The sequence below is a fragment of the Epinephelus moara genome, chromosome 18, assembly GCF_006386435.1.
Source record: "Epinephelus moara isolate mb chromosome 18, YSFRI_EMoa_1.0, whole genome shotgun sequence".
Classification (NCBI taxonomy): Eukaryota; Metazoa; Chordata; class Actinopteri; order Perciformes; family Serranidae; genus Epinephelus; species Epinephelus moara.
Window position 1 is genome coordinate 25,833,889 of NC_065523.1, and position 24,062 is coordinate 25,857,950.

General features: G+C 41.9%; 2 protein-coding genes across 3 annotated transcripts in view; both read right to left on the bottom strand.

Moving 5' to 3' along the window:
• slc5a11 (solute carrier family 5 member 11) overlaps positions 1-9,016 on the bottom strand; it is a 13,599-nt gene extending 4,583 nt beyond the window's left edge. Inside the window, exons 1-10 of one of the 2 annotated variants that reach the window (XM_050068499.1) lie at positions 8,927-9,016; positions 6,715-6,843; positions 5,760-5,831; positions 4,060-4,164; positions 3,893-3,952; positions 3,704-3,808; positions 3,500-3,605; positions 3,308-3,388; positions 3,015-3,220; positions 701-836 (exon numbers count right to left, since the gene is read on the bottom strand). In XM_050068499.1, coding sequence (XP_049924456.1) covers positions 701-836; positions 3,015-3,220; positions 3,308-3,388; positions 3,500-3,605; positions 3,704-3,808; positions 3,893-3,952; positions 4,060-4,164; positions 5,760-5,831; positions 6,715-6,843; positions 8,927-8,983 — 1,057 coding nt within the window. In that variant the 5' untranslated portion in view covers positions 8,984-9,016. The remainder of the gene's footprint in view (positions 1-700; positions 837-3,014; positions 3,221-3,307; positions 3,389-3,499; positions 3,606-3,703; positions 3,809-3,892; positions 3,953-4,059; positions 4,165-5,759; positions 5,832-6,714; positions 6,844-8,926) is intronic. The other variant, XM_050068501.1, reaches the window with a different exon arrangement.
• A 300-nt stretch (positions 9,017-9,316) lies between these two features.
• The window catches only part of grid2ipa (glutamate receptor, ionotropic, delta 2 (Grid2) interacting protein, a), a 35,597-nt gene continuing 20,851 nt past the window's right edge, over positions 9,317-24,062 (bottom strand). Inside the window, exons 13-23 of the mRNA XM_050069086.1 lie at positions 23,462-23,793; positions 19,516-21,942; positions 18,667-18,754; positions 18,092-18,181; positions 17,788-17,984; positions 17,512-17,667; positions 17,092-17,178; positions 14,654-14,783; positions 14,411-14,529; positions 14,134-14,298; positions 9,317-12,713 (exon numbers count right to left, since the gene is read on the bottom strand). Of these exons, the coding sequence (XP_049925043.1) occupies positions 12,633-12,713; positions 14,134-14,298; positions 14,411-14,529; positions 14,654-14,783; positions 17,092-17,178; positions 17,512-17,667; positions 17,788-17,984; positions 18,092-18,181; positions 18,667-18,754; positions 19,516-21,942; positions 23,462-23,793 (3,872 nt within the window). The 3' untranslated portion in view covers positions 9,317-12,632. The remainder of the gene's footprint in view (positions 12,714-14,133; positions 14,299-14,410; positions 14,530-14,653; positions 14,784-17,091; positions 17,179-17,511; positions 17,668-17,787; positions 17,985-18,091; positions 18,182-18,666; positions 18,755-19,515; positions 21,943-23,461; positions 23,794-24,062) is intronic.

Sequence of the window (24,062 nt, forward strand, 5' to 3'; positions counted from 1 at the left end):
CAGGAAAAAAAAATTACTCAGAAAAACAGGGCTATTTTTATTTGTCAAGTGAATGCAATACGCTTCTGTAATAATAAGTAAGTTATAGTACTAAATAATCATAAATAGCCCACTGCAGAGAAGCCACCTTGTAGTAAATCATATTAATGAATGCTCATTTCATTATCATGCTCATAATGTAGATGGGCTAATTGAAACTTAATAGGCTGTTACCTTTATTAAAATATGTTTTGCAGCTCCAGACAGACTTTTTCATTTTATTTTTGGCCAATAATGTGTCTTATAGTAGTAAAGGTTGCTGACCCCTGTCGTAACTGAGTGCATTATGCTTCTTTTTCTTGGATGTGTAACGCTGCTAACACTCCTAAGCTCACCTGGAAGCTGTTTTTTACAGGCAGAGGACAGGGTGTCTGCAAATACATACTCTGACACACTCTTGTAGTGAGTCATAAGTGATGATTGAGAGGGATTACTTTTAAGATTTAGATAAAAAAAACTGCACAGGATACCTTTAAGCATTAACCACGACTCATCAACACAACCTGAATGCAACCAGTCTGTCCAGTATTGACGATACCCATTACTAAAATGAGGACTTTTAACAGAAGTCATATATAGTTTCATACAGTATGTATAGTGTATATGAAGGACATTTCGTAGCTGCTGGCTTGATTAATAAAACACACATTTCATCCCGTACCTGTGTACAGTATCCTGCTGATCATGCCGGGCAGCATGACTGCAAAGAAAGGCAGAATCTTCAGATAAGCAGCCAGGAGCGATCCTCCTTTTGCATGGGTCAGGGTCTTAGCAGCCAAGGATCGCTGGACGATGACCTGCAGAGAATCACAGTGGACACTTCGTTAACTCACAGGAAGAGCTGGTTAAAAATTAAGAGATGCAGCAGTATGTAAGTACATTCAATCAGAACGGATGAGGAAATCATATAGCTTGTAGTTATTGCTCAATCTGGCAGGTATCAAGGGTTATATGCACACATTAGATACTGATAGTGTTGAAGTGAGAAGCCAGGCATAGCTCATTAAAACTACTCATGTCCTCTGTTGTCTCAGGTTTGGCTGCTTGGCAAACAGTCCCTCTGATATTGTACAAAAGGAATTTTTAACCTCTTTGAGGAGCAAAACATGCCAAATACTTAAGATGGGGATTTTTCGATGAAGACTCTTTCATACTTAACTTCAGTGGGGTTTTGTAGAAAAGCATAAACAAGATGGAGACGCATTAAATTACTTTTTCATCTTTTATAGATGAAAGACCTTGTGACATTTTACAAGTGAAATAAATAGGAATATATTTTTTATATCCATGTTTGCAACTCTGGGACCCTATGCCCGAACCAGCCTTCTCTGTAGAGAGCAGGTTTATCAGCACATAATCTAGTTAAAATTGAGAATTAAAGGAATACATAACCCCTCAAGTGACTGTTGGTGTCAGTTATTCGCTCCGTGTAACTTGTTATTTGTGAAGAAAACTTTGTTTCCCTTGAGAATCCAAAAAGTGGATAATCTCATTCATGCAGTCGTATGTTCAGTACTTCCCAAACAGACAACGCTTTCTGATGGGGAGCTCAGCAGAAAGCAAAACCTAAAGCCAGACTCCATTGACAAATACAGTAATTTTACCTTTCTAAACATGGGAGCTGCTGGTCTACCACTGCCTCCATCAGTTAGGGTGCTCTCACACCTGCCCTGTTTGGTTCAGTTCAAGTGAACTCAAGTTCGTTTGCCCCCTAAGTGCAGTTCGTTTGGGCAGGTGTGAACACAGCAATCACACTCAGGGGCGCGTCAAAACAACCAGACTGAGACCTTCTTGAAGAGGTTGTCTCAGTCCGGTTACAAACTCTGGTACGGTTCGTTTGTGGTGAGAAGGTGTACCGACCTGGATCTGAACCAACTGCAGTCACATGACACATTGTTTGGGTTAAACATGAGCATGTTACAGTCCTGGAGGATTATTAATGTGCACCTCCTCCTGTACTGCCTTAATATGCACATTCAGCACATCCAATGCATCAAAACATTGTTTCCCAGTTGGAGCCGCGCCTTGTTTTCAAACTGTATGGTTTGACTAAAATGAACAAAGACAGCAATATAGTCCACGATGAGCAGCGCTAAAATCAACCTGCGTAGTTGTCCCTCCATTGTGACATTAGAAAGTGTCACATTTATCTTGCAAGTGTACTCTTCTTCAACGTTTTGTTTACTTCCTGGATTTTTCCCAATTGGAAATTCTGACCAATCAAGAGCAGCTTTCTCGCGCGAGGCATTTGATCTGGTCCGCTTGTAAATGGTGCCGTGAGAACACGAACCAACTCTAGGCAATTATGCACCTTTGTGACAAAATTAGTCCCTGATTCAGACCAAAGCAAGACAACTGTAGGTCTGAAAGCACCCATAGTTAGTTTTTAATTATTGTGTGACTTGCTGAATCTGACTTTAAAATGCTAAAGTCACACAATAACACAAACTAACTGGTTGAGGCAGCGATAAACCAGCAACTCCTGCGTTTTACCAACAAAACAAAATTACAGTTTTTGTCAGTGGAGTCTGGCTTTGAGAAAAGCATAGATTAATTTTCACACTCTGTTCAGTTCCCCGTCAGAAAGGGCCGTCTGTTTGGGAAGTACTGAGGATATGACCGGATAAATGAGACTTGGATTATACTGCACAAGTTCTCAGAGTTTGCTGTTGTTAAACATGGACCCCTATGACTTCAGTTTATCAGGAATTTTCTACATATTTGGAGACAAAGTTTTGTTCACAAATTCAATATACCACCTGGTAAGTAATTGACATACAAATGGCCATTTGGTGGGTGAAGTATTCCTTTAAGGTCTTTTTATATATCCTGATTTGTGCTGTCAGATTTTATTCTTTTGTATACTATTCAGACATTTTCACTTACTGCAGCACTAATTGTTTTTTCTTTATTTTCTCTTATTTATAAAAAAAAAAAAAAGTGGCACACAAAAAGGTTCACTTTTATTACAGTACCTGGTCAGAGCACCAGTACCAAATGCTGGGGATGGACATGCCGATGATGACCCCAGGCCAAGGCAGGTCAGAGTTCACCGGGTCTCTGAATATGTGGAAAGCATCATCTCGAGGGATACCACAGGTTGAGTTTGGCACACGGACAGAAGGGATGGCGTTGGCGTAACCATCCATCAGACCATCCCAGCCTCCGATCTCCACAAAGCCTCAACAGGGGGACAGCAGGGTCAGATAAACTGGAACACAAAGTGCTGGTGACGGAAGGGTGTCATGTGCAGTTGGATCTGACTTACTGAAGCCCATGAGGGTGAGAGCTCCCACCAGCATGATGGCAGTTTGAGCAGCATCTGTGTAGATGACTGCAGCCAGACCACCTGAGGAAACAACACACAACAGTCAGTGACACACAGAACAAGCAGTAAACAGCACTTTTATCTCTAATTTGCAAGCGAGATGTTTTTAAAATGGCGAGTGAAGAAGGTCACCTGTTACGGTGTAGAGAGCAGTGATTGACAGCAGCAGCACAATAGCAAGGTAGATGTCCCATTGTAAGGCCAGCTGAATGAACAGAGCACCAGCGTACATGTCCACCTGGCCAGAAACACAAACACACACACACTCACACTCACACTCACACTACATGTTACAGCACAGAAACACTGGGGAATTATTGTGGGTTTGTAGCATACCGATATCTTTGTAAAGATGTAAATAAATAAGGACAGGACAGCTAAAAATAACTGTGTTCTTCTACCACCAAACCGCCGCTGCAAGTATTCTGGCATGGTCATCACCTGGAGATGAAAGAGATGAAAGATAAATAAGCAGAAAGGAATAAATAACTATGTGTGTGATGTTTCATGTGTAGACGCCCTCACCCCAGAGGAGATATAAATGGGCAGGAAGAGCCACCCCAGCAGCAGCACCATCAGCATACCCTGTTAATCACCAAATATGAACTCTGAATACTTAATAAACAACAGCTGAGTTCCTATTAAACTTGATTTTATATTACAGTCTACAGAGGGTGGATATAATCTCTTACATTCCACTCGTATGCAATCGCCCCAATTCCTGCTGCAGCTCCTGACCCTGCCAGGCCAATGAAATGCCCGCTGCCAATGTTACTGGCAAACAGCGATGCACCCACCTAAATATAGATAAAAGAGTCAGAATTAGGAACGAGTCTGGATTTCACTTTGAACTGCAGAACATTTTGCCTCCATCTAACTTTTCAAGTTGCTCTAGAGCAAGGGTCTTCAACATTTATCAGGCCAAAGACCCCTCAGCTTGAAGACAGACAGAGCAGGGACGCCCAACTACGTGTGTTGTATAAAATAGAGTCGCATAGGCCTACAACAACATGTAGGGCAGCCTAAATTGCCATGTATAAAGATATCCTTTTACAGTGAATACAATACTAAGCTTTTAAAATAATAATTGTTGGCAGATTCATTTATACACCATTTTTTGTTTCTGAAGTAAGGCTGCAACTAACGATTATTTCTTCGATTAGTCGACTAATCATTTTATTGAAAAATGTGTTAAAATGTTGAAAAATGTCGGTCTGTCTCTCCCAAACCCAAAAACTGTCATCTAATGTCTTGTTTCCTACTCGCGCCAAAGGGTTTTAGTTCACCGTCATGGGAGAGTGCGTAAAGCTGCCAATATCTGAACGTAAGAAGCTGCAATCAGAGCATTTTGGGGTACTGTTACAGTACCTTTCTATGAAAAAAGACTCAAACCGATTAGTCGACTACTAAAATAGTCAACGATTATTTCAACAGTCGATTAGTCATTGATAAGTCGACTAATCGTTGCAGCCCTACTCTGAAGTGGAGGGTATTTTGGACTTTCTTGCTCGAAAATTTACAAAATTATCCATTGTGGCCATAGATTTGTTACTGAATGGGCCAACTTGCCACAGGCCCAGGGGGTCCCCTGGCCTTTACCTACACAATGTCACTCAAAATAACATGCAGAGACCAGGAGGAGACTCAAAATGACCACAAAGAGACCACAAAGAGATGTAAAGGAACTGCAAAGAGACACATAACAACTACAAAAACGGGCAAAACAACCACAAAGAGACATAGTATGACTACAAAGAGACACAAAACAACTACAAGGAGACACAAAAGGATTGCAAAGCGACATGAAGCAACCAAAAAAACACATAAAGTTACCTCAATAAGATGCAAAATTATCTCAAGGAGACACAAAACCACAAAAACATGCATAACGACTACAAAGAGACGCAAAACCACCACGTTCCTGTGTTGGAGAGGTGGTGAGACCCTTTGCATATGTGTGCACAGGGGCCCATTGCCTTTTAATGATTGTGTCTCACAGGAGTGCCTGTACACTTGGAAAAGTAATACAGCTAATTAAGCAATATTTTACGTATTATGTCGCTGTTAGTTAACCAGTTCACCTCGCTGTGACAGACAGGTGCCGCACAGTGATTTAGCGTTAGCTAGCTCACATGATTGGTAAAGGATTCATGGGTAGCAGTTAGCCTATCATCAGGTTTGTGTACTGTAAATTAATGTGTATTTTCAGGCAAATTTTACTTAAACATGTATTTATTCATTAATTTAAAGTTAAGCTACAAATCAATAATTTGACGCCCACCCCCTGCAGTAACTCTGAGAACCTCCTAAGGGTTGCAGACCCCCTGTTGAAGACCCAAGCTCTAGAATGCTACAGTTAGTTTCGACAAGTCTAACAGTCTGTTTGACTCACTGGCCACCAGGTCATGTTCTTCCCAGCCAGGAAGTATCCATCCACCGTGCTGCGCTTCGTCCTCCACATGGACTGGTAGAAAAATGAGAAAGCTCTTAAACATACAATAGCAGGAAAAATGTTGATCCCAGTAGGGTATGACAGACTGTAATCTGCAAAGGAGCTAAAGCTGTCAGACAAATGTAGTGGAATAATTTAAAGTTGTATTATGTGAAAATACCTCAAACTTGTACTTTTGTACAGCATTTGAGTGAACGCACTTGTTTACTTTCCACCACTGGTTGATTGACAACACCTTGGAAGACATCAAGAACCAGATCCCAAAGTAAGTGACAGGACAGCTCCAACAAGTGCTGCAACACGTGCTAAAATCTGGCACCACAGCTTGTTGATATTCTAATTTATTCAGCTACAGTCAATGAATGATTGTTGATGTTCATTCAAACAAGGTGTTGTCAAAAACAAGCACAGCTGAGAGACTTGGAGATGAATCAGAGTGGATCCATGCAGCAAGGTCCCAGAGGAAAGGAGGAGACTGTATTCCATTTCCAGAAAAATGATTGTAAAGCATTTTAAAACCGCTTCATTTATAAACGATCCTACATGAATATATTTAAATATTCTGTTGCTGAAAATCTAAATTCCTCACATCTTCTACCAAGGCTTTCTCGTTATCTTCTACTACAAAACATCCAATGTCCTCTGCAGTTGTGTGTCTTATCACAGTTACATGTAGTCACATATTAACAAATGTGAAAATGTAGAACAGAAACCCTCGGAGACGTGCTTATACCTGGCTGTGTGCAGTACATTTAGAGTTCAAGCCATTACTTCTCATTTCCTAACCTGGAAAAATTGTCCATACACCACAGTGTTTAGTTTTTCTGACAGGAAATAGTCAACTACGTAAAAATGCTGGTCATAAGAACTGAGACCTGTTCCCCCCTGTACTTACCCAGAAGCCAACAGCCAGAACCAGCAGGAAGTAGACTACCAGCACCACGATATCCACAGTACCCAGAGTGGTTTTGCCCCCTGGAGAGGTTGTTGGAGAAGGGGGCATGCTGGTGGCTTCAAAGGTCATCTGGAATCAGAAAAATTAACATATTCTGCCCCTTGCTGTGATAGTGAGAACGGTAATCAAATATCAAGACTGTTTAATCTTTTAAGTTTCCAAAGTGATGACAAAAGTATCACAGTTACAGTAACAAAACTAAGCTAAACTACTAAACCAACTGTACAAATCAGAGGTACTTTTTTCTTCCATATTCTACTTTCTACCTCTCCGCTATTTATTTGAAAGATAGCCTATGGTTATATTCATAAACAGATTTGACTAAACATTTGAAGAGTTTATTAAACTTAATGCCTCATTCATTACAATGGAAAAAAGAGGACATTACGTATTAAAAAGGCGTTAACTTTGGAGGATACTTGCTTGATTTGTCTAACTCAGACTGCTGAATTGTCATATTAACTTTGGATAAACTTCAGAAGGTATTTTTGCACAGATTGAGTACTGTGGATTTTGTCCCCTATCATCTAAATTTTTAAGCGATCTCTTAATAGCCGGTATGAACAGGAGGAACGATTACATCAAGCAAAAGCAGTCTTAAAACACTAGCTGTCAAATAGTGTTTTAAGACACCAGTTGTGAAAAATTATGAACCCATTTTAGGAACTTCTTCCAACACAGACAAGTTGAGAGTTAAGTTGACACTGAGACACAGAGTATCATAATCTAACCTCAACTTACACAATATAACAATTTGTCAGTTACTGGAGAGATGATTATTAAAGGGGCAGTTCAAGATACATATTTTTTCTCTTACCTGTAGTGCTATTTTTCAGTCAATAGGAGTCGCTGGAGAGATGCCTGCCTTCTCTTGAATATAATGGAACGAGATGGCACTCGCTCAAAGCGCCAAAAACATACATTTGAAAAACTCAACAGCAATGTCTCTTTCCAGAAATCATGACCCAATTACTCAAGATAATCCACAGACCTTGTTGTGAGCAGTTTCATGTAGGAACTATTTTCTTTCTAGCAAACTACACCTGTAAACCATAACACCGTGCAGAAGGAAGCGTGCATCTACTCATGGACGAGAGCTCTAACCAAGGCAAGCTGCAGACCACTGTTGAAACCAACAACACTGGTTGATTTTTGGTGACCCTTCACGCCGTTTTGTGTCAACAACTCTGGGCAGTTTTTACCAAATTTGGCTGTCTTTAACAGCATATCTATACATCGCTCAGTGACATTTGAACCACAGAACCTGGGTGTTTTATTTTTTTATCTGTCCCTGCTTCTCCAGCTAATTTTGTGCCAACAGACGTTGGTGTTTTAAGCCAAATATGACCTTTTTCAACCATAACCATAGGATTTTTGATTTTTTTTAACACCTCACTAGTGTTGTTGAGAAATGTTTAGTTTCAACATACCAGCTAAAAAATGATGTACAAATGTAACATATCTGAGGTTTGCAGAAACGTAAAATATCTTTTCTGGCAATTGGGTTGAGACACACGCTTCCCTCTGCGTGCTGACACGGTTAACAGGTGCAGTTTGGTTGAAAGAAAACATTTTCAACATGAAACAGCTCACAGTAAGGTCTGGATTATTTTGAGTAGCCAGATTATGATTTCTGGAGAGAGACATTGCTGTGGAGCTTTTCATAATTATTTTGTTTTCTTCTTTTTTTGGGCTCTTTGAGCACAAACAGTCCAAACATTTCCTACATCAGACTGATCTTGAGTAACCAGATCAAGGTTTCTGGAAAGTGACATTGCTGTGAAGTGTTTTAAATGTATTTTTTGGCACTTTGAGCACCACAAGCCAAGTCCCATTTAGTTCCATTATATTTGAGAGAAGGCAGATATCTCTATGGCAACACTTGGCAACTCACACCAAAACAGTCTAGACTGATAAATAGCACTACAGGAAAGAGGAATAATGTGTGCTTTTAATTGTTGACAAGATGAAGCAGGTTAATATTTAATTCTAGAGATATACTGTAAATTGCACTTCTATCAGCATGTGAAGATATCAGTGTCACACGTCATGGCACATAAACATTATCTGATTACTTCCATTGTTAATTATAAATCTATTCAAATTTTACAGCAGTTAAGATATCAATATGTGCTACAGCTCAGCCTCTTACCTTATCTTCATGCTGTCTGGTAAATCCACTCACCTTCCAGTAAGTAGTGTGTGTCATTCCTTGAGCTTAGTTGTCCAAACAACACAGCGTGTCACAAATGACAGGAGAGCGATCCCAGGAATCTCAGGCTTGGCTTGAGAGTTTCCGCCACGCCAAAAGATCAAACTCCACTTTGACTCATGCACTACAAGGTTTAGTTAAAATGTAAATGAGTTATTGCTCTTTACAGAGTAATAAAGGCTGCAGGTGATAAGGGGACAGTTAAACAATTGCCGAAAATTAATCTAAATTCGTGCCAATCACACGCAAGATGTGGGCAGTGATGTATTAAAACAAGGTAAGGGCAATATCTGTATCTGTGTGTTTGTTTACGGGTGTATCTCACAAAAACAGATGTTAATGTGAGATGTTGCTGCAGCAGGACAGGTAAAATGGATGTAGCAATAGCAGGTGTTTCAGCAGCAGCTTTAAGGACATAACAATCTGCATCACAAGAGCTGACGGAAATGTACAAACAAGTGTACTTGATCCCCCTCATCCTGTCAATGATACACGAATGGACGCAGTATTATTTCTCTGTAAGACAAACCAATTTCCATCGTTGGCACATCAAAAATCTTAAAAACTCAAGACATCCAGGCGAAAGCAGATTTCATTCCACTCTTTATAGTTGTCAGCATTGTTAGGATACAATACAAAATACAGACTTAACACTTTATAGACCTTAAATGGACAGCGATGCTTTAGAGGTTTACATTCTGTAATTTAAGCAGGAAATAAAACAACTGAGACCATTAGAAAACAAAGTTTTTACTAGCTGCGCACGTTATTCTTATTGTAATAATTTGCCTTACTGTTTAAAAATATCACTTGAGGACTAAGCTTTATGTTTTACAGAGCACTGGCACATCTCAGAAGAAGCTGCATTATTAGTTTGTATATAAAACGCTGCATCTGCTACACTAAACTTAATGACACTGCTGTCCTCTCAGTCGTATAACTGACACAGTCAATAAAAGAAATAATACATGAACGTAACAAAGTGCTTCATATGTGGCATCTGTATCGGTTTTCTTTACATCCACTCTCATTCTGTACAGTACAAACACAATACGTCTCTGTTATAGTTTCATATAGTATAATAATATTTAGTATGATATCCAACAGTGGAACACAGCTAAACATTCACATATTGCACACTGCCCGCTGTTAGCTCCACATTATCCACGTTCTGCAGCCTGCGATCAGTGTATGTTAGGGATGCACCGATTTATAGCTGAACATCGTATCAAACCATATTCGTCTCGACTGCTGTTGGTCTATCAGTAAACATGATGACATTCATCGAAGGCAGTGGATGATGTTTTTCTGTTGTGTCACATCAGTTTTGCACAGGCTAAAAAGCAGAGCTCGATTATTAACGGCATCCAATCATCCCAGGGACAATAGAAAAGGTGTTTGGGACAAACAGAGATCTTCTCCAGGATGCCTTCGGAACAGAAGGACAGTGAACTCACTAAAGACGCATCGGGGACGCAGCCTATTTTTTCTACAAAGTGAACAAAGAATCAGTGTTAAAATTGGCGGAAGGAGAGCTAGTGAACGTTAGCTGTTAGCAGCTGGAGGCTAAACCAACAGCTAAGGGAGTTTGCGTTGATGCTGCCTTCAAATGGGGTCGTGAGTCCATGTGACTGCCTCCCTGTTGTGGTATACACAACCTCATAAGTGGACATTTTCAGAGAACTCTGAGTTCATGAGTTGTGACGTATTTGCTGACGTTTTCAGAAATGACAGAGACCATGGAAGTTTATTTCTGTGGATGGTAACTTAATAAATTGTAATGTTAGTCGTATAGAGGTATTGTTCATATTTTTATACTGTCTGATATTCCCAACAGCCTTGTCTTTTCCCCTTTATAATTACGCCTTTGCATCTTCTAGGCTGCATTCCCTGCTTACTAGCTCCCTAAACTGTTAGCCTCAGTGGCGTCTAGACGCAGACAGTAGTGTCCATGTTGCTGCTGCCTGGCAGCATCGTCCTCGCGACTTGAACACCAAACATATTGTGTGCACGACTTCCCATGTCGTAACCATGAGCTCATGAGTTCCATTTAAAGGCAGCATAAGTTACATTATGATGCATTCAGCCTCTATTCGGTAAAAATGACTATTGGCAAAGGTAAATTATTGAATTATGCCTTTATTATATGAACTTGCATCATGTAGTGTTCTATTTCTTGTCTTTTTTTTTTTTATTTAATATACATTGTATTTTTTTATAGCTTACTTTTGTACATAGATGACTGTCTGCTTTCATATTATGGACCTTTCTCTGTGTCCTTAATAAAGTCATTATTATTATTATTATTATTATTAATAAATTATAACAGTCTAGTGATGTGTTCACATTTAATCTTGTAACATTCAGTTTTTGGGAGAAACTTCAATAAACACAGTTGTCTGAAGGAGAAATTTGTTGATGTTTATAAAATAGATATTAGGGAGGGGTTATGATATATCATATGTTGTAAAAAGGCTTTTGAAGCAGTTATCAAAAAGAGGTTGTTTTGTTTATGTGAAAGAAGGTTTTATAGGTCACTTTGTAAATTTGAATGGTTGAATTTGTGCTCATTCAAAGATACTGTAATGAAGGGCTGAATGATTTCAAAATATTCCTTTTTTTCAAAAACAAAATGAACAACAACAAAAAATAGTATCGATTATCGGCCAAGTTGTTATTTTAAACATCGGTATTGACGCAGGATTTCACAGTTTCAGTGCATCCCTATTGTTTCTGACCGCAGACTGCTTAAAAATGATCCTTGGAACAGTTAAAAGTATCTTTTATAAAAACAAGTACTAAGTGCCAACTTCTCACTGACGTCTCATATATACATGTTAATAACATCAGAGGTCAGAACAACACCATTTAGAAAAAAACAAACTATAACTGACATGGTAGGAATTTGGAAAATCTGCTGACAGTGAGGCACAGATACAAAGCAGTACATGAAACAATCCGTCATCAGGACTGATGAATATTTACTTGAGAAAATAAGCTACACTTAGTCAGTAAAGAACTTATGTTACATTCAGTGTGGTGGGCAGCTTACAAAAATACACAACATATAAACTAACAGGAAACTGCTTTGGTGGTTTCTTCCAAACCACCATGAGTATTTGAATGTATTTTCATTAAATATCTATGTTGGGTTAAAATTCATTTTAGTAAATCTATGTCTTATTTGTGGATATATAACAAAGATTTTACTGCAGAACTGTAATAGCACACTTACACTCAGGCTTAGAGAAAAAAAACTTCACCTACAGGATGTTACTGAGTAACTGTCTGTCAAATAGTACACATACCTTGACCGTCAAACAAGGTTGTTTTCTATATAGCAGCCTAGACCATTTCACTTTTAGACTTTGACAAATCTCTGTTAGCATATACAGTACATACTATACCACTGGTATAAAGCTAAATTGTCCATCTTTGATGTAAAAGACACTTTTGCCTCATTTCAAAGCTTCTCCCTCCATTGATTTACCAAAAACACACAAGTACATAAAACCTTGTTTTTTTGCTCAAAATTGTGCGCGTGTATGTGTTTATGCATGTGGTATACAGTATATGTGGACATGTGTATGTACTGTATGAAGTATGTAGTCATCTCCGTGTGTGTGCGTGTGAGTGTGTGTGTGTGTTACCAGGCCAGTGGTGAGGCCAATCGTGGACTTCTTGGGCTCTTCTGGTTTTCTGCAGCTTGCTGATCACTGAGAGCTCTCTGTGGTAGAGAAACAACAGGGTCTATTAGCAATTTTTGTGGAATATGCTGTTATGTTTTGCATGTGTCATTATTTATTTTTATTTTAAAAGGCTCAAGCCTGAAGGGTTTGTTTGAACTGATCATTATTTTTCCTAAGAAACACAACATACCATAACATGGTACATCCTAGACAGTGAAAATGTCTTACAAATGACTGGAAGTTCCGTGATAATAATGTCCAAGAAATATGACCCCAATCAGCCTGATGGGGGCACTGTAATTAAGGCCCAAAAAATGACATTTTGGAAAGGCTACTCCCCTCCCACTGTAAGTCCAATTAACTTGGAATTTGACGCACAAGTCTAGCTCAGTGTGTCTTAACAAAAAAAAGCCTGAAGAACAATTTAAGTAGATTTTCCGCCATTTTGAATTTAAATTTTTTTTAAACCTCTCCTCCTAAACAGTGGGTCTGCTTACAACCAAATTTTCTGTGTATCATTATTGGAACAAGCTTATCAAAAGCTGCACAAAGCTTGCTGATATCTCAACACCTTTAAAAGATATTGACGAATTAACTTCAAAAGGGGCATGACTCAGCACATAACCAGACCTAACTCCATAATCATTTGGCCAATCATCACAAAACTTGTAGGATACGTCCAAGCAAGAACCTGAAACATACCCTGAGAGTTTCACTTAAATTGACCACTAGTGGGCACCACAAATCATCCCAAAAATCAGTGTGGCATGACACAAATTAGACTATAATTTAGAAATTATTTGTGCAATCACAACAAAACTTGCAGGATATGTTTCATAAATTGCTCATTAGGGGGCGCCTCCAGTTGCAAATATGTGCATGGACACGTGGACACACAACCTTATAAAAATGTAAAACAATTACAACAGATTTCAAGAAGCCCTTTGAATTTGTCCATCGGGGCTGCATGCTTGTGAAATCTGAATGTGAACTGCATAAATCTGAATGTTGTGCTTTGTTCTAAATTTGTCTTTGAAAATGCTGTATTCAGCTCTGGCTTCCTGAGGGGCCTGCCACGCTCAGCGTGAACACACCGATCCATTTACTGTATGTAGCTCATTATTAGTACGGTCGTAGCCTGGCAGACTCTCTCTACATCTCTGATGAAATGCAGGCTGTGCTCATTACTTAAAACACTGCATGAGCCTTTCTAACAACAAAACAGTGGCAGAGTAGAAAATCTAGGACATAATGAGGTAATCAAAAGAGGTGTTTATCTGCAGCCATTTATACTTTGCATCAGAAGCTTTTTGAGGAACGATGACGTTTCTTTTAAAGCATTATGATGAGTAACTACAGAGGGAAACATGCATACACACTAGTTTTGACAGTAACACTGTAGAGGTAGGACTAGAGGGATTGCTAGACTAAATGAATGCTTAAATCGTTTTTGCTCACCTCAAATTTGCCAATGAACTCAGCAAAGATACCAAAGAAGGCCTCAGTGTTGGTGGATTTGCTGTCTTCTCCAAAGTAAGAGGCAGTTTTGCCGAACTCCTCCATAGCTCTCTGCTGCAGGGACTCCAGAGACTGGACTGCGGGGTGACTGTTTTCCAGGAAGTTCTACACATACTGGAGTCAAGGGGCATAAAAGTTTCATCTCTTCTACTACACTTGTTTTCTTTTCATCAGCCTATGTAACCCAGCGCTGTCTTTGCAGCTTTGTAAAGGATACACTCATGACAACAGCAAAGCGATCCTCAGCAGTCGCAGGCATCTTCTGACAGGCTGAGCGAATGTCCTGGATGGTCGTAAGTAGGTCGTTCATATCCGATGTAATAGTCCTCTGATTTACTGTAGAAAGAAATGAGGAGGAAAGAATGCTTATAACCATTGAAAAACTTTCTTGAACAAGAGCTCAGTAAATTGAAAAATGTTCTACAGCTGTGGTGCAGAGGTCAGATAAACATGTATCTACCTTTGGCTGCAAGAGGAACCATTGTTAAGTCTTTGGAAAAATCCAACACATCAGGGAAGTGGTGACATAACGACTTGACCAGAATGTGTAGAAACGTCGACTTCCCGTCCACTGTTTTAGTTGTGCTCAACTGCAGAGGACACAGTGAAGTTATTAAAGGGACAGTTCACCCAAAAATCAAAAACACATTTTTCCTCTTACTTGTGGTGCTATTTAGCACTCTAGATTGTTTAGGTGAGTTGCTAGGTGTTGGGAAATATCAGCCATAGAGATGTCTGCCTTCTCTTGACGATAATGGAACTAGATCAGTGTGTTATGTGGTGTGGAGTAGATAGACCCAAATGCAGGAGACAGATTTCTCCTTAGCCATTTATTCAAGGTCCACACGGTTCAATACATTCAGTGTCATACTTGTGTTTGGCCATGTCGTCAAGCTAGTTTGTTGTCTCTGTCAAGCAGCTGTCTGTTAGTCACTCACTCTACAGCAGGAAATGGTACTTCAAAATAAAAGCTCTGTGCTAGATATTCACTGGACTTCAAAATAAAGTGTGTTTTTTATAAGCTGACACATTCCCAAGTCACTTACGATCCATTCAGAGTGGACCCACGACCCACTTCTGGACCACGACCGACCAGTTGGGAACCACTGAACTAGATGACACTTGGCTAGTGGTGCTAAAAGTGCTATTTTTTTAAATTTTTTTAACCCAGCAATGTCTCTTTGCAGAAATCATGACCCAGTTACTCAAGATAATCCACAGACCTTGTTGTGAGCAGTTCCATGTTGGAAATATCTTCTTTCTACCGAACTACATCCGCCAACTGTATCACTGTGCAGAAGGAAGTGTGCATCTACTGCTAGTTCACCTAGCACCACTGAGCTAGCTAATGTTACATCTCAGCCAAAGAGGACGCCATTAATGTTTACATCTGTTGTGATGCACTGTAATTTTAATTTTAACTATTTGAAATTTTAACTTTTTTTTAAGTCATACCATACCACCGATGGTGTATTTGTTGAATGACAATAAAGCAAGTCTAAGTCTAAGTCTATCTCACGCTGTCACGAGCACAAGCCTCACAGCCATGACTAGATGCACACTTCCTTCTGCACTCGGCAACTCACACCAAAACAATCTAGATTGATAAATAGCACCAAAGGTAAGAGGAAAAACGTAGTTTTGAAATTGGGGTCAACTGTCAATTTAATTGTACAAGCATAATGCAACTAGAAAGAAAACAAGGACAAACAAACATCTGGTCACATGTTTTAAAGGTATACTCTGCAGAGTTAGAGCTAGACTTTTTTTTTCCCGACGGTCAATATGGCCATTAATGTTCAAGAAGAAGAACAATTATATACATATGTCTTAAAGCCAACATGACCGGTGTGGACGTGGTATGTGGTCTGAAGAGGCAGTAAGACACTCTGTACTGCTTCTGTGGATAAATAGATCTGTCCATAATAAAAATCTGGTCTTAAAATAAGTTTATATTTAGGTTGTCTTGGCAACTGATATTATAGGTAACATAATATTGGGCTATTTCACATGGTATTCATGAATTTATTTATCTATTTGGCATATTTCCTACGGGACATTTTGGCTGCTTATATTTTCATCTGCCAGACAACTACATGTGATACCAGCTAAAAGCTGGCACATGCTGGCTAATATTCACCCTGACATATTAGAGAAATATCAGCTACTATTTGTAAATTTGTATTTGGGACGGCATTAGCTCAGATCATTGGGATTTGGCTTGGGAACCAAAGGGTCACGGGCTCATGTCCCTGTATGGACAAAATATGGAGCATGTACTGGTAGCTGGAGAGGAGACAGTTCCCCCTTTGAGCAAGTCACTTAACCCTGAACTGCTTGGGGCGCTGTCTAAGGCAGCCCCCTTGCTCTGACATCTCTCCATTTATTGCATGTATAGGTCCTGTTTGTGCATGTGTGTGTGTATTTCGGGCCTGTGTGTACATGACAACAGAGTGAAAAAAATTGAAGTTCCCCTCGGAGATTAATAAAGTATATCTTCTTCTTCTCCTAAACACGTTTGCCAGCAGAAGTGAAAATAAAAGCCAACCCCACATTCACTCTCGTTTGGCGTTTTGCCTCACTCTATTTTTGCATTTTTTCAGCAGTGTCTCTTGGATGTGTGCTACTTACTGTCTGGCACCTGGCTGCTATCATTTTTTAAAGCCCAGAGCTCACGTGAGTGCTGTGGGGGTACACGCCCATACACAGAAAATACGAAGGAATAAGAAAATACAGGCACAGGGTAGAGTCTCTGCAGAAAAATACACTGCTACACACTTCTACTGGGTCATAAGTGATGATTGAGAGGGATTACTTTTGTATGTTGTTGTCTATAGATTGTTTTTTAGGAAAACCCTGCATAGTCTCTCTTTAAATATGTATTAATGCGTGATGTACCTCTGTGAGAAAGTTGATCTTGAAGCCTGTTGTCTTGCTGGTTTTAGGCTGGCTGTTATTCAAGTAGTTCCCCATCGCCAACACGAACTGAAGAAAGACAGAATGCAGCAAGTAGACACCTAGTCAAACAACTAAATCATCTACAAATGTTAAATGAAACAGCTTCTTTGATATCTCATGTGCACTTATGAACAATGAAGGTAAGGCTAAATTAAGTTTCAGGAAAAAACAAACATAATTTTGTGAACACACTTCCCTGTTAATCTGAAAACAAACATCCTCTCCCACAGTGCAAGTGGAAGGCTGCTTTTTGCCGTGTGTTATTAGAATCACATAAAGTTGCACACACACAAAGAGCACTTTAATAACCATAAACATCTTTTTTCTCATTTTTATGTACTTTGCTGAACACTAGGCTACCTCCAGTATCTTAGCCAGTTTCTTGCTTGTCTTCAGCTCCAGCGAAGCCTTGTAAAGACAGTCATATGCTCCCCTCAGCTCCTCCGTCTTCTCCTGCAGGGAACACTTAAAGAGGAGGCTCTGCAGGCGGGTCTTGTACTCTGGTACTGATAACATCTGATGGAGAACACACACAACAAGCAAAGAAGTAAGAGATGATAAACAAAAATACAGCACACACAGGTGCAGGTAATCCACACCACCAACCCACACATTCACACCCTGCCAGGTCTGTACCTGCAACACAAACTGGTCTGGCTCGCTGAGTTTGCTGGGGTCCTGTCTGTACGCTTCATACTGTTTGACCTCCTCTGCATCGGGGGCGTACAGCAGCAGCTGTTTGATGTGGGATGGCTCCAGCCTATCACTGACCATGTTCATCAGCACCTGACGCAGCTCGCCAGGAGACAGCTTCAGGTGAGCTATCAGGATGGCTGAAGGTTAAAAAGAACATAGACAGGAATTACAGCTTCCTAATGCTGATCCATATATGAGCCTATAAATCTGGACAAATGGAAATACTTGACATTTTTTTACTTACAGGCATTGTAAGCCTTCTTATGGGACAGAATTTCAATCACATCTTTCTTCTTGAAGGTTTCTGGCAGGAGAGATGGCTCTGGAGCAGGCACTAAAAATTTGATTAGTGTTAGAAAAATGGAGGTCAAAATAGACAGTAGAGAGATGAATGGGTATGAAGATTTTGTGTATATTTTACATTTTTTGCAGCAGGTTAAGAGCAAATGCAAGGAGCACAAGTGCAGAATAGACTTAGATCCCGTTTAAATATGGTGAAAAAATGAGAGAAGCCCTAAGGGAAGTAATTTTAAAAAGATGTGTTGTTTCAGATCTGACGGACAAAATTCAGGGGTGAAATACTGTCGACTTAATGACTAAATAATAACACTCCAAGAAGGCAGAGATCCAAGAGCCTGGATAATGATGTGCTAGGAAATAACGATGCATACTCCATTCTGGTTAAAAAAAGTTGTAACATACTGTGTACACGAGTGGGGCTTACTGATTACTCCAGAATTCTTTACATATCATCTTATGATCTTCAGCTGTGCTTCCATTTAAAGCACTGCAGATATGCATACAGCCACTTGTACTCACTGGAGGGCTTCTGTGTCCCAAAGTGCAGCTCCAGATCCAGATACTTCACCATGTCATGCAGTTTTTCATAGTCAGAATTTGCTCCCAACTACCAAAGACATGCAAAAATGTTGCTATGTTTATTACAAGTTCATGACTCTTTCTGTTATCATTAAATATAAAAACATATGCTAATTGGTACAGCATTAAAAGGACATTTCATCTCCAAATCAATCTACATTGTTTTAGTGTGAGTTGTTGGAGGGGAGATATGGGCCGTAAAGATGTCTGCCTTCTCTCAAGTATAAAGCAATTAAATGGTGGTGCTCAAAGCGCCAAAAAAAAAAAAAAATTATAACAAACATTACTTAAGATATACTAGAGACCTTTTGGTGAGCAGTAGGAACTATTTTCCTTCTTCCAAACTACACCTACCAACTGTATAACCGTGCAGAAGGAAGTTAGCTAGCTCAGTTGTGCTAGGTGAGCTAGCAGTAGATGTCTGCTTCCCTCTGTGCGGTGATACACTTGGCAGGTGTAGTTCAGTAGAAAGAAAATGGTTCCTAAATGAAACTGATTTTGAGTAACCAGGTCATGGTTTCTGGAAAGAGACATTGCTGTCGAGTTTTTCAAATGTATTTTTTGGCGCTTTGAGCACCACAAGCCGAGTGCCATCTCGTTCCATTATATTCGAGAGAGGGCAGACATCTCTACGGCCGATATCTCCAATGCTCTGCAACTCACACCAAAACAATCTAGATTTATAAATAGCACTACAAGTAGGGGGAAAAATATATATTTTTGATTTTGGGGTGAACTGTCCCTTTAAAGAGGCCTTAGCTCCCTATGTTCAAACCCCATAAAGCTAACCTGTCCCCAGATAGTCCCCTCTGAGTTTTCCACCTGCTCCCAGCGCAACCTCTTCACACTCATGTGGTTGGAGTCCATCCTGGAGAGCGAAGGCCTGGGCAAGGGTGGAGGGGAGCAGGGTGGAGGCAGTGGTGGAGGCGGAGGGGGCTCTAGGTGCTCTGAAGGGTCTGATAGTGAGTGGGGGAGGGACTGGGGCTGGCTCTGACCATGAGGCTGCTTATGGTGGGACTGGGTTTGGGGCTGGTGTTGCGTCTGCAGCAGGTGATGTGAGGGCTGGGACTGCGGGCGCGTGGCTTGGGTGGAGGGCTGGACTTGGTGCTGGGATTGGTGGTGTTGAGGCAGAGGCTGGAAAGTGGAGAGGGTGGGCTGGTGCGGCTGAAGGGGCTGAAAGGTGGAGAGAAGGGGCTGAGGCCTGTGGGGCTGCTGGGGAGGGTGGATGACATGAATCTGGTGTTGGTAGTCCTGCGGAGGGGGTTGTGGGGTCATATGGTGGATGTGGTGGATCTGAGGTGTGCTGGAGTGGTGGTGGGTCTGCTGGATAGAGTGGGGTCTTTGGGGAGATGGTTTGGTGGGCTGGGGGTGATGAGTTTGGTGGATCTGCTGTTCCTGGTGTCTCCCTTGTGGTGAAACTTGGGTCTGATGATGACTTTTAAGACTTCTCCGACTCTGATGGGAGTGGCTGTCCCGGGTTAGCTGAACTGGGAGGGATGGTGGGTCTTGCTGGGCTTGATGGAGCAGCTCAGTGGAGGAGTGATGGGGCTTAGTTTGGTGCACCTGGTGGGCTTGATGGAGTAGCTCCGTCGAGGAGTGGTGGGCCTGGGCTTTGTGCATCTGATGGAGCAGCTCAGTGGATGAATGGTGTGGTTGTCCCCGATGCAGCTGGTGCACTTGATGGAGAAGTTCGGTCGAGGAGTGGTGAGGCTGCATTTGCTGCATCTGGTGACCTTGGTGCAGAACCTCTGTTGAGGAATGGTGGGCCTTGGGTTTGTGGATTTGGTGGAGCATCTCTGATGATGAGTAGTGCGCATGGGCTTGTTGCATCTGCTGGAGCATCTCAGCAGACGAGTGGTGGGCCTGGGATTGTTGCAGCTGATGGAGCATCTCAGCAGAGGAATGATGGGGTGGGGCTTGGTGCACCTGGTGGAGCATCTCAGCAGAGGAGTGGTGGGCCTGCGTCCTCAGGCCTTGATGGCTTTGGTAGATGCCCTCAGCGTATTGACCTTGTTGGCTCGGGTGGGCTGTTGGTTGGGGCGACGGCTGGTGTGGAGGTGGGGCCGAACGGGACTGACGGCGGTGGTGATGACTCTGGTGGGCCTGCTGCTGCTGTGCTTGGCGCATCATATAAAGAGGATGGTTAGCATGGTGATGGACGGAGTCTGGAGAAGGGAGTGGGGGTAAGGACTGGTGGAGCTGTTGAAGAGGCAGTGGCGAGTGAGCTTTCTGCTGCGTTGGCTGGTTAGGCATTGAGTGGTGGCTCTGGTAGATCTGTTGCTCCTGATATGCTTGTTGCTCCTCGTAGGCCTGCCGCTCTTCGTAAGCTTTTTGCTCTTCATAAGCTTTACGCTCTTCATAAGCTTTTTGCTCCTGGTAGGCTTGAAGCTCCTCAAAAGCTTTTTGCTCCTTGTAGGCTTGGCGCTGTTCGTATGCTTTTTGTTCTTGGTAGGCTTGGCGCTGCTCGTATGCCTGTCTCTCTTGGTAGGCTTGTTGCTCCTGGTACAATTGTTGTTCTTCAAAAGCTTTTTGCTCCTCATACGCCTTCTGCTCTTCATAAGCCTGTCTCTCCTTGAACATTTTCTCCTGATAGGCCTGTTGCTCCTGGTAAGCCTGCTGCTCTTGGATCAGTTGTTCTTCATAGGCTTTCTGCTCCTCATACGCCTGCCTCTCCTTATATGCCTGTTGCTCCTCATAGGCTTGTCTCTCCTGGTAAGCTTGTTGCTCTTGGTAGGCTTTTAGCTCTTGTATGGTAGCACGGACCTGAATGTCCTCTCTTGTGGGCAGCACTTTATGTAAGGAGTGCCGTTTAGGTGGTGGATTACTGCGCGGTGGAGGTGGAGGAGGGGGGCCAGATTTTCGGCGAATGGGCACATATGCTCTCGGAGAGTGTTCAGGGGTGTAGTTGAGCTGTTGCTGCTGTTGTTGGTGCTGAGACTGAGTCTGCGCAGGTGCTGGAGGAGGAGGTGGAGGAGGAGGCGGGTCGTTGAACTGAACAGGCGGGGGCGGTGGAGGGGTCATCGGTGGTGGAGGGATGTGGTCGGAAGAGGAAGAGTAGGTAAGGGAGGAGGCGTTCTCTTCTCCACTGCTGCTCTGAACATCACTCGGGCTGCTGAGCTCTGGGCCCACAAATCCTCCATTTTCATCTTCGTCCACACCCAACTCCTCTTCGTTATCGTCATCCTCCTCATCTGGGAAGCCCATCTGCACAACATCCTGGCATTAACACCAATTACACTTCATTAGGCCTTTAATGTCAAAGAGGAACTTGTTAAAATGGTACACTTTGAAAAATAGATGAGTTCATTGGCTACAACATCCCAAATGTTAACCAATAAAATACATAGTGGGGAGATTCTACAGGATCTCCTTGATATGTTTCTTTGCTAGAGCTGTTTAAACATGATTATCAAAGGAAACTTTTGACATACATTCAATGTGCAGGTTTGGTGACAGCTTTAATGACAGCTTGTGTATGTCTGTCAACAACCCAGAGTTTACTCTATTGCTCCTCTCATCAAATGAAGTAAGCAACATGTCTTGAGGCAAATCATGTGTAAAACTAATTTTCATTTAGTTGCTGTGCTTTTGACCTGACAATGAATTCGGGACTGACGGCAGGATTTAGGTTGGTGCTAGAATTGATGGGCTGGAGGAGCGGAGGAGGGACACTGCTGCACTCTCTTGTGTGCTTGTTTGTCACGTCATCAGTTGTCAATGCTCTTGCGACCTGATAAAGCCTCCAGTATGCTCCACAGGGTCTAGCTTGACTCTCAGCCGCCTGCCTCTATCCTACAGCCCCTAATCAGCCTCTAGCACTGACCCGTGCTTTGCTCTGATCCTCCATCAGAGAACCAGAGAGAGGGTGGGAGGGTGGCAGAGGCGAGGGCCCTCTGTCGGCTTTCCTCCCCTGTCCACATACCCCCTGGATGTTAAGCTCTTTTTTATCCCAGGGATTTCGTGCCCCTGCCCTCCCAACATTTGTTTGCTAACATTTGATTGGACAAACAATTCGCACTCTTGCCAATTACAGTGGGGTCCATGATATCCCTCCGTACCATCAGTTCTAGCATCAACCCAGGTTTTAATGGTGTGTTTTACATGTTGATGGTGAGGCTGCTCTTTTGTTTATATTTGGGTCACATAATGTGTTTTTAATGATTCTCTGAGGTCAAAGTGATAATCCACAAAACTTAACTGCAACACACTATACAGGACAACACACAGGGAAAGAGATCTGATGTGTGAGGCCAATCTTAAGATTCACTTTGTCATCTTTTAAAAGGACAGTATGTTCTGTACTCGTTCTGTATGTGTATGTGTGTCAAGGGGTCTGTCCTATTTCACATTTGGATGCAAGGCTTACATACCGTAGGGAATTAGTGTACCATGCAGAATTAACCCTTTCTCACCAGAAACTATGATGAAAGAAGGGTATTTTCACAAGACTATTTCAGCTGATATGTGGCCCTAGAATATTTTTTCTTTCTACACCAAACAAAATGACTCTCTGAAGCTTCTCTACTGTCTTAAGTTTCCTTTTGTAGAGCAGCAGTAAAATAATAAGAGAAGGGCAGCATGCACACACACAAAGTTGATGATTTAGACATGTGATCGCTGATAACGTCTGACTATGTGCACATGGTTATTGAATACACATCAACAGAAGCCAAGCTAATTCTTTTAATATTTACTTCATAATGAGGCTTTAGATTTCAAGTAACTGCGACTCTACCTCCTCATAGTCGTTCTCCGGAGTCAGGAAGTCATCAATGATAGCCACCCTCTGTCCCAGCTGCTCGCTCAGCGCATCCAGAAAGCGATCTGTGTCTTCTGAGCGCGGTGGTTTGGAGAAGGTGTAACGCCGCTTGTTGCTGCGGAGAGGAGGGGGGCTAGATGGGTAGTCCGGGGGCTCTGGAGGTGATGGAGGGGGACTGTCCAGGCTGATGTAGGGGTTGGACTCTGCACTGGTCTGGCTTGTCAGCCCTGACTGATAGAACTGGGGTGTAGGGGGACTGGGGAGAGGCTCAGGCCAGGATGTAGGGGGTGGCGGGCCTTTACGGCTACCTGGGATAAGGAAGACATATGCAGTCTACAGTTATATGATGACGGCTAAATCTCTGAAGCATCACGTTAGGTGCAGTCTCTCTACTGAAATTCTAGTCTCGCCACCAGACAATCAGAGATCTCCGCCTTCTGATAGTCTGGGGACACTCCTTTCTAAAGTGTGTTTAACACACCGGCGAAAACGGCCAGCAACAAAGCAACGCCTCTTGCATTTTTGAAAAGGACACGCCTTCTCGGAAATGTGCGCTCCCCCTTTTCTCGTCCGCAAG